Raw genomic sequence first — 10,791 nt, 5'->3', positions numbered from 1 at the left:
GAGGAGGCTTTTGGTTTTGGAATGCATGGTACTGTACAACTGAGTTTTTCAGTGATTCTACTTGTTCACAACTCTGTAAGGGGCAGCCACAGACTTTCACACAGCTTTGCTAACACCATTTTTTTCCCCAAATACAATTACATCCCAGAAAATTTTCTATTTGTTATATATTTAATGATGGCAAAACCAACTGAGAATGAATCAATGAAATATAGTCCATCTCCTTTAAGATACTATCTTCTCTCATATTTAACTCTTTTCAGGACTTCAGATTATGGTGAGAGGGAGGTGGCTAGAGTCACTTTTAACTGATTRGCCAAGTCCTAGCTTCTGCTCAATCTTAGAAAATCCAAGGTAAAGACCATAGAAAAGGACAGATATGTCTTCTGGGTTTTCCTAGCCCTCTCCTGTTTACTCCAAATCTTTTACTGGTTTATGAATAATGTTCTGCTGTCCTCACTTAGTTTCAACCACTCATTTACACAGGTATTTTTGTTCAACTCTATATTACAGAGCTCACATTCTAAAACCAATTCTTTCACAGTCACCAATTAATATGGAAARCTTCAGGCATTAGTTCAATGTCTTGCTAATTGTAGATTATAGAATCTTAGAATAATTCATTTTAGAAAGGACCTTCTMGATATCATCTGGTCCAAAGCAGAACCAACAATGAAGACAGATAAGATTTCTCAGGCCATGTTCTGTCAAATTTTGACAGTCTCTCATGATGTAGATTCTAGCACTTCTCTGAGCAAATATTCCAAATATCTACTATGACCTATAAATCTAAATACAACAATTCATAGAGAATTTATGCTTTTATTAACTGCTATTTAAATAGTTTTTCATCAAAATCTTTTAAATTCCTTTAGGTGCTTATACCCCACAGTCAGAGGCCTCCATAGCTTCCCTTCTTCTTAAGTGCTTTAGTTAGCACTCAATTTTGGTATACATTATTAAATAAAAGATTTGAAATGTGTGACTTTTGTATCTCCTATACAAAGTATATACAAAGCGAATACATTACTCCTGGACTATATCATAGCAATAAACATAAAAGGATTTCCCTAATCTTGTTTGTAAGTATACTTTTTAATGTAAGCTAGAATATTATCGATTTTGTTTTAYGAAATGGGGCTTTGTTACTACAGAATGACTAACATTTTTCTCAGTGTAAGCAATATATGCTTTGATTTTCACATTTTAAATTCACTTTATCCTTGGTTAAAATCCAACAAGAAATCCATAAAATCCATTAAAATTTCCCAAAATATTCTGGATTAATTTCTAATGTGCTTAAACATTTCTGAAAATCTTTCAAAGCTAGTCAGATTATTTACAYAGCAATGATATATGTAGGTGGCACTACATAAACAATGTCATTTCAGAATAATAATAAAAATTTTGAAACAATAATTTACAATCCATTGGTGCTTGCCTACTAAACTAGTAAATCCGAGTAAAAAAAAAAAAAAAAAAAAAAAGTTTTTCATTTCAGATTGCATATTGGTTGCAAGATTTATGCAAACTGTTAACAGRTATCAGCAGGAAGCAGTCAACAGTGGAAGGCCTTGGATATTAGGATACAGGATATTAGGATATCGGATACTAACTCGCATTCCAACCAGTATGTCAATGATCTAGAATAGATGCATGTCTGAATAAAGGTCWTGTTTGTTTGAGCCCAACAAATCTCGCTTGAACAATTAAAGCATTGTGTCAATCTGATTTACAATTCCTTCAAAATGGTAAGAGAGACTGAATACAGAAATCTATAGTATCTTCGTTCATGTTTTCCTTGTAGCTGAGACAAAAGTAAGCCAACCACTAGTTAAGCCTTGGTGGCATCAGCAGKATTTCTACCATTATAGGCATATGTGATACTTTGCCAGGGGAAAAAAAAAGTTCAGTGAACTGGGAGATCCTTACAGATGAGCTCCTATATAGGTATATAAACTTTCCTATTGAGGACCTAGATTTTTGTTAAATGTTGGTGGGCATAGCATTTTGCCATCCTGCACAGTGCAACATTTTGTGCAATCACAATACTTTGCACAATTGCAAATTAATTTTGAMATCTTCACTGTTGTTTTTAACAACTACCTTTCATTAAATAAAAGAAAAACTTTTGCTGAGTACCTCAACCAATACCCTATCCTATATCACTTCTGCTGSTTTGTTCTTCAGTAGCTCAAGAGTTTTCTGGGGTTTTTTATCCTACCACTTTCCTAACGATTCATTCTCTAGAAACAAATGAAGCTATGAATGAATAAGCTATGCTTACAACTAACTACTGAGTTCTCTTCTTGTATTTTAGCTCCATGTACCTATCCTAAATAACTAATTAAATACAATTTTTGAATCTTCCTCCTTATTCCTTTTCCATTTTTTTACAACAAATGCTTTTTACCAACACACATTATCTGCAACTCAGACATAAATTAATCTGAGTTTCTAACCAACTCCTTTGAAAGTATTATTCAGATCTACTTTATTATGGCCAGATTCCACATGATCCATTCAAGGTAAGATCAAAAAAGAGCAAGTGTAGGAGTAGTTTACTCCTTTGTATCCCAGCGTAAGTATCATATATAAATAGTGTGCTTTCAGAAAATACAAGTGCTGCTCTGAGCTGCTCTGCACTAGCACTGGCAGGGGCATTATCTTCTCTAAAAGATGAAACTGGGGCAAAAAAAGGGCCAGGGTAGCAACCACACATATGGAAGGAACTGAGCAGGAGCAACTTTTTCTTTTAAAAACAGCAGTGAAAGCATCCTTGTAGTGTTGAGCAGCAAAAACAGCCCAAGGACCTTCCATGAGGCTGCTCTGAATTTGTATCAAGTAGGATGAGGCTGACAAACACTGCTGAAGTTTTGAATCCCCAGCTGAGGGACTGCTAAAACTGCTGCAAATGTTTCCGAAGCCAATTAAAAACTCTTTGAATCATACGGATATGTAAGTATGTTGTCCTAAACTTAGCATATTCCAGATTATCAGCACATGATGATGGTCTTACTTCCGGGCAGCTGGAAACATACAAACCTTTGATACACACATATATAATAGCTGTCCCAATCTAGAAAAATGTTTCTGTGAAAAAATATTTTTCTCCCTTTTTAGCTCACATATAAGCACATCATACACTTTTAATCACTGAGCCTGATCCTCTACCTTGTTATACCAACTCCATGCGAGGATATCCCCACTGCTGCAAAGATGAGTGATTATGCCTGTACGTGCTCGCTGCTCGTCATCCCTCAGACAGCAATAGTTAGCAATAATCTTTCTTAGTTCCCTTCAGTTTTCCTGTGCAACCCATTTATGAAATGTTGTGAAAAAACGATTTTGGTATGGCTGAAAATGAAAGCTAATAGAGATTTTCATTTAACACAATCAAAACATTTGACAATCACCTTGCAGCRGAGATGGAATCTTCAAAATGGAACCATGGTGGCATCCAGTTTTCACTTACCTACTGTCTGATCTGCTAGAGTTTTTTGAATAGTCAACATTAAGCTCTCTAGTTACAAAAAGAATGCCATTCCAATAGTCACTGAGACTTACCACGGTTTGTGGGAAGATTCTCAAATAGGATAAATTTGTGCAGCTCTTGCCAATGTCAATATGCCATTTGAAATCTGCCCCTTAGACAATGAAGTCTATCTCTGTAATTCCCCACTCCATTTTTTCAAGATGTAAATTCATCTTTTCTAATTGTTTCCTGTATTCAATTGTTTTCTAAATTTGGGTGAGTAGAACTGATACAAGTACAACAGCTGCTAGAAAATAACAATTTCAAGTATAAGAAAGGAAAGCAGGCTGGATAGCTAATGGAGGTAGTCAGACTACCCAAGCACCCAACATGRTATCAAAATCCTAGCACCGTCTCTGTCTCTTCCTCCTTCATCTTTGAAAAGAAGCTAACAGTTCAAAAAAAGTACAAAAATGTTGTTGTTACTGATATATTTAATATACAAGAATGTCAACAAATTAAAGATAGGATTGCCTTACTATTTCTCCCTGTGTCCTTTAATCACATCTGCCCATGGGGTAGAGRAAATCAGACACAGCACAGACAGATAATTCAATTACTTCCTGATTTGAATGCAGCTGTATCTCAACTTCAACATTCTATTGTCTCTCTGTTTAAAAAAMTGAAGTTTCTTTTGTTCCCTTGTTTAGTTTAGTGTCCACTGTTTTGTAGACTSTTTTTCTATAAGCTAATGAAGTCAAAGGATTTGTGCTATCACAACTATCTCGCAAACATTACAGCAAATATATAGAAGAAAATTCCATCATGATTTTTAGGAAAATAATAAACAATCAACCTCTGGATGACTTGTCATTTTGTATGACTATTTCATACACATTAGTGCTAATGATATATAGAATTTGGTTTGAAACCAAAACTTTTAATTTATTTTGACATCTAAATAGAAATTGCATAGAATGTTTAAGTAAAATAGTCAGAAATGAGAGTGCAGTCAGGAGTGTTCCAGCTACAATCCAGATCTTAGTGTAAAATCAGTATAGAGGAATTTTAATCCCACTTTGAATAACCTCATTCCTATTCATATCAGCCCAGTAGATTTCAGGGTTATCTAATACATATGAGACGTCCCTGGATTCAGGGGACAGTGCAATGTCTTCTTTTCCCTGCCCACACCCACCTTGCAGGCTACTGCATCACTGTAGTACTCATACATCATTCAAGGATCCCAGCTGCTAGGATGACTTTCCAACAGCCGAAAACTGGTTTTACAACAGATCTGTATCAACAGTAAAAGTCAAAGCTGTCCTAACAGTATACAGAACACACCTCTCAGTTCTGCAGTGTATCAATATATTACTAAAGTATCAATTACACGCARTAAGCGCTAACAAGTTTTCCAGTAAAATGAATTATAAATCAATCCCTAAATTCAAGAAAAAATTCCTAAACAGACCTTTATTTAAGCAGAATTTTTACACAGCATTTAAAGGAATCTATATGTTTCCACTTAATCCATTTTGTTAGTCAGTAGCTAGCTAAAACATCCAGGGCTAAACTAATAGTTTTCATTATTAAAAAATATTTTTGAGGTGARTATTTCTTCAAACCGAGCTGGATTTTGCTGTAAGACATCTCTGAAAATACATCACATGAAAGTGGGCCAGTGAATAACTTTTACTTTCRGAGACTTTAAAAGAATTTATCTCAGATCCTGGACTATTTCTGTTTTAGCACATGTTATACCAGATTGTGATTTCAGTCATACAAGCCTAGTGGCATAATGCAAGCTGCTATGCCAAAATAAATGCTCTACTGGTTTCAAATGAATTACTTCAAATTCATATAAATTTACCTTGAACAGAACTGAGCCTAAGTATATTAAATTAATGACATGTGGCATGGTCAAAACACAGTAGTCTGTGCAAGAACACTTTTAGAAACTATCAAGAGTCAYCAGACACATCGTGTTTTGTTTTCTTTAAAAAAAAAAAAGAAAGAAAAAGAAAGGGGGGAAGGGACGTAACTTCAATAAGCAATCATTTCCTTTTTTATTTTTATAGTACATATTAACAAAGAAAAAGGAATAAAATTCCTGAAATAAGAAATTCCATAATCAGTAAGAATTATCTACAAAAGTGTTTGGTACATTTCATATCATGRGTTATCACAATTGAATTTTACAAGTGTTTTTTTAAACTATCAGAATCTGTTCATTGACAACTGAAGTATTATTGTAGATTAACATTAATGCATCATGAATCATCACGGTTTAATATGCATGACACAGTTTCATTTCACACATGTTCTGCATGGGTTGATTGCCATGTATGCCAATACCAAACAGCTGTTAATTCTTTAATTTTTATGCTCCCAAAGTATATTCTAATTACCTAGGAGGCTTGAAACAGAAAACGAGGTAAGTATTTTAAAGCTGAATTATTGGAAAATAAAATAAAAATCCACYGGGAAATACAGTTTTCTAAATTCATGCACTCAACAATATAAATTTTAATATTCAAAGGAAGGCTTGATATGCAAAGGAACTGCAGAGTGCTCTTATTAAATGGGGCTTTCCTTTTTGTAAGCAAGAAAAAACTTTTCATTACTTTTCTAATAAAAACATGATTAAAAAAGCCCTCCAAATTAATCTTGAGTTTCATGCTGTAAAATATTTCTACAGGTCACCTGCAAGGCATGTTCACACTACATCTAAATTCTTTAAATCAGGTATTTGGCAGAGAAATTGAATCTCCACGAAAACATTACCATATAGATTCTCACATCCATCTACAGTACCATATGTCTCCTTTTATGGATCATCTAAATAAAACAGCCCTTTTATATAAAACATTTCACAAGTCTCAACTGTACAGAGGCCAGAAACAAAGGTAAAGATACTTCAAGTTAAAATTAATGTGTAATGAGAGAGCTGTTGCCAGCCTTTGCCAACTCCCACTTTATGCTGTGTCAGGTGCCAACCAAGGTTTTCAGACTCAGAACAGCAGCAGAGCCACAGGTTAGGATGGCGAAGTGTTGACTAAAAACCGTGAACTTTAACCAATTCTTAATCTGGTCAAAYGGAATTGTTAAAATTACTTCCACAGAAGTCAGAGCAGATCTACAGCTKTGGGTCTGATCTTATTGAAACCAACAGGAGCCGGAATGGTTCTAAAGAATTTCCTAGTGCTCTTAGTTTCAACAAGCTGAAACAGTCCCCAGGCTGAAAATTACTAAAACGATAACAAAAAATAATACTAAWAATAGTTTTACTATCAATATGTAAATATTTATGTTAGATATTAAGTATAAATGGTAGATTATTAATAATATAAGATAAAATATTATCAAAATCCAGATATTCTGCCTCTCCCCATATCATACAGATCATTCTGCACAGTAACGCTCCTAACACCAAGCCAAATTATTTAAGTTTATTGCTTACATACTTATACAAACTAGTATACCGCTTTAAAATGAACATGAAAACTGGTATTCTGAAAAACAACTGACATGGCACAAGAGTTCAGTGACCTCTGCTCTCCAGTATTTCTATTTAAAATGTGTAAAATATCCACAAACAAAATCCAAATTATAAATAAAATCCTAATCCCAAAGAAGTCAAAGATATAACATTCCCATTGAGTTTACTGGGACAATGAATGAATCCAAAATGCAAATTTTAGAACATACACAAAACACACATGTAGATTTCTGAAAACATACATTCATCGCATTGCAGAGAATCAAGCCTGCACTGCTTGCTCAACCAAAATTCCCTGACTGGTATAACAGCTTCAGATGTTATTTTTGTTCTCATTCTCATCTGCTATGTTAAATCTCCAGATTTTTTTTTCTTTTTACTCAAGATAAACATGTGAAAGTGCCTGCTTTCTGTTCATAGATGTTATCTTCCTCAAATTTCAAATTATTCAACTGGGTGAATATAGTTATAAATAATTTATCAAAATATATACTAGTTGTTAGGGAAAAAAATGAAGAAAGAATATCACTGCATCAATAACAAAGGCTGAATATTAAGAACCGATTTTTTAAAACAATCTTTAATTATTTTTATTACCTCCTAATCCAGGTCTAAGACGATTATCATAACCATCCAGAAGTCTGTCTAGAATTCTTGTAAAGATGGTGATGTTATTCTTAGCTTCATCTTCCAGCGAGTCAGCCAGCACTGATCTAAATGGACATTTTATATTTTACAATGTGCTAGATATGCTTTACATTCACTCAGCATGCAGTCATTGCAGGTTAGCCTTGAATATTTAACACATCACCGTCTAATATGAAAGGTATCGTTAGGAGTATACAAATTCAGAATTTATGTTTAACATGTTCAGAAACGTAAGAGTCTATGACGTACTATTTAAAATTCCTAGGTAGTAATTTTCCAGTAGCCTCTACTTCCAGTCCACATTGCATCACAGTGAGGGATGCTTCAAGCTCCATTAACACATTCAGTYGTGCAGTTACAAAAGCCTAAAAGAGCTTTCCAGGCCTCAATACTATGTCACTCCTAGACTGACAACCTGAGTTCCCACATATAAAACTGTCTCCTTCCAGCTCTATCCTCTGTGTACTATTCCTCTGCATAAATCCTGTGGATTTGCCTCCACCCAATGGTCATATAACGTACATGACCAGACCTACTAACAGGAGGGAAAACTCCTGCGATCATGCTCAGGGAGTCCTCTGATGTCAGTATTTGGTGGGTGGGAACAATGATGCTGATTAGCAAGCTGCAGGATAGCTCTGGATAGCCTCTGTTTCTAAATCAGTATTTTGTTATAAAAAGCACTACCCAAATTCCACTAGATGCAGACAAACCTTGTAAAAGCTGGATAGAAGAAATCATAAATGAAGCTTCAAGAAGAATATACAGATCATCAATTGTTTAAAACTTCCCCAGTGAAGAAAGATATGTTATAGGCTTCATGGGTCATATCTCCTTGGAAAACACGAAGGACTGGAACATGAATCTGTTGCCTAGCCAGCTATCTGACTGAACAGTCCACCTGGACCTGGATATCCAAACCAAAGGTTTTGTGTACTGGGGACCATTCCCATGCACAAAGTCTACACATACAAACATTACTGAGCTAACAATTTTTAAGCATCATGCATGTGAAATGCATTAGTTTCTCTTATTAATACCAGAACATTAGTATCAAGAAAGCAAAGCATTATATGCTACCAYGCAATATCATTTATGCTTTTTTCAGCCATCTGGTATTTCTCATAAGACATGTTGAAGTATTTATCATATGTAATTGGACTATTAATCAAGGTGTTTTGAATGACTAGCTATACATTGAAAAWGAGCATGATTTCTTCCTACTGTAGATCAAAAATAGGTTCAAGAGACATTTTTTAAAGTAAGTTATAAAACGAATAAAGATAGGGGTTTATGTTGGTTCCTAATTCAACAGTATGGAGGAAGTATTTAAATGTAAATTATTGCAGTCTGCGATTTCCATTATATATCCCAAAGAATCAATCAAAATCAGATAACTTATATAGCAAATATCAAAACGTAATCTGTGATTTTACTCTTCTATGGAGTTTACTAATAATTACAATTACCGGATGTTTCATTTTTTATTTTAAATAATATTCCTGTACTGTAAGTCTCTGCCATTTTACAAGCTTCTTTTTGAGATAAAATGATTTTTGAAGTCAAGATATCACTAAAAATATAATTCATACAATTACATCATTACTAGGGTCTAATCCTCCAAACTTTACTCAGGCATAAACTCCCTTATAATTGCGCATGTAATCCCTTTGACGTCAGTGGAATTACTCACACGAGTAAGGTTTGCAGGATCTGGCCCACTGTGACTCAACTAATACTGCACCATAGTTAGGCACAAAGTGAAATAGGAAACACATTTTCCATTAACATTTTGGTCAGTAAGAAACAGACAAAAATAAACGTAGGTATTTTCAACCATAGGAAACTTGAATTGGGTGACTTAAGACCCTTCCCGTATTAGGCAGGGCAAGACCTAGGGCAGTGTGAGCCAAAGTAACTAAGCAGAAGTCACAAACTACAATTAATTGCACGTTTAGGGATTACGGGCAACACAAAACTAACTACATGATTAAAAATACTTTCTAAGATGCTTTCACTTTAGAAACAGAGAACTTTAAACAACATAAGAAAAGTTGATTAGTAAATGAGGCTATTGTCTTCTTATATGAGATTCTGGAGTTGTATGCTATCTCCACCTAGAGGTTTAAAGCTTAAGTATCATTCAGAATTGTTACGTTGACCAAAATAAGACCAAAGAAAGGCTAGCTGTATTAACAGAATGCCAGTATTATTTTAAGRTTACAATTTGCTATTTGACTTCACGACAATCTATTGCTTTATCTGCATGAAGAAATATATGTGTGGCATAGGCTGATAGTGATACAGCAGCTCTAATAAATCTTTAAGAACCTAATTCTAAAATAAACCATTTAAAGGCATAGCTTTCCTTCAAATAGTGAAATAAAATATCAATCTACAAACTGTTTAAAGCTATTTGGACAAGCCACTTGGTTTATATTGCTCTCAGTTCCTTCTCCCACTGCATTTGCTCTAGARACTATGTAATATTTATTGTATTTGAACAGCCAGAAGAGATGTTTTTTATCACAGTACTACATACTACTACAACCTCTCACACAAGCTTACCCTAAGCAGATCATAACATATATGTTTATGTAGAACAACAAAATTAAACATCTGCTCACCTTGTTGGCAGCCACACCAATAAAATGAGAAGAACCAACAGCATCTCCGAGAGTGCCAGCTTCCTCTTCATCGCTGCTCTTTGAAAAACCTAACAGTGCAAAAAAAAACACAAACCCACTCTGAGCTACAGTCACTCTCCGCCAAGCGCTGCTTTCAACTTAACCCAGGAAAAAATATGTCACTTCAATGGAGAAGGGAAACCACTGGATTTCTGCAGCACTTTTCACTACTAGCAACTTATGGTATCTCCATCTTTCCCAACGATCCTGCTCTGTGCAAGGAGGCAACGTATGATCAGAAGTGGCATGTGAGCAGATGCATCAGATGCTCTCCTTTTCTGTAAGCTGAAAGCCCCAAGATGAAAAAAAAACCGTATATATARAAAGATCGTGTTTTAACCGTTCCTCCTCTCGCTACGATACACCGCAGCCGGGGGGCGGGGGGAATCCTGCCATTTGCAGCGGCGCGGCGAGGGGACCGCCGCACAAGCGGACCCCTGCCGCTGTCCAGCGCCGGCCACGTCTGGCAGCCGCTCGGC

At 35.2% G+C, this 10,791-nt stretch overlaps 1 protein-coding gene across 1 annotated transcript in view; it reads right to left on the bottom strand.

Moving 5' to 3' along the window:
* Positions 1–10,791, bottom strand: part of GABRA2 (gamma-aminobutyric acid type A receptor subunit alpha2) — a 68,785-nt gene that overhangs the window by 51,647 nt on the left and 6,347 nt on the right. The window contains exons 2-3 of the mRNA XM_085322885.1: positions 10,253–10,341; positions 7,575–7,690 (exon numbers count right to left, since the gene is read on the bottom strand). Of these exons, the coding sequence (XP_085179011.1) occupies positions 7,575–7,690; positions 10,253–10,341 (205 nt within the window). The remainder of the gene's footprint in view (positions 1–7,574; positions 7,691–10,252; positions 10,342–10,791) is intronic.

This window comes from Rhea americana, unplaced genomic scaffold, assembly GCF_003343005.1.
Source record: "Rhea americana isolate MKP2758 unplaced genomic scaffold, rheAme1 scaffold_8, whole genome shotgun sequence".
Classification (NCBI taxonomy): domain Eukaryota; kingdom Metazoa; phylum Chordata; class Aves; order Rheiformes; family Rheidae; genus Rhea; species Rhea americana.
This window is presented reverse-complemented; position numbering and strand designations above follow the sequence as displayed.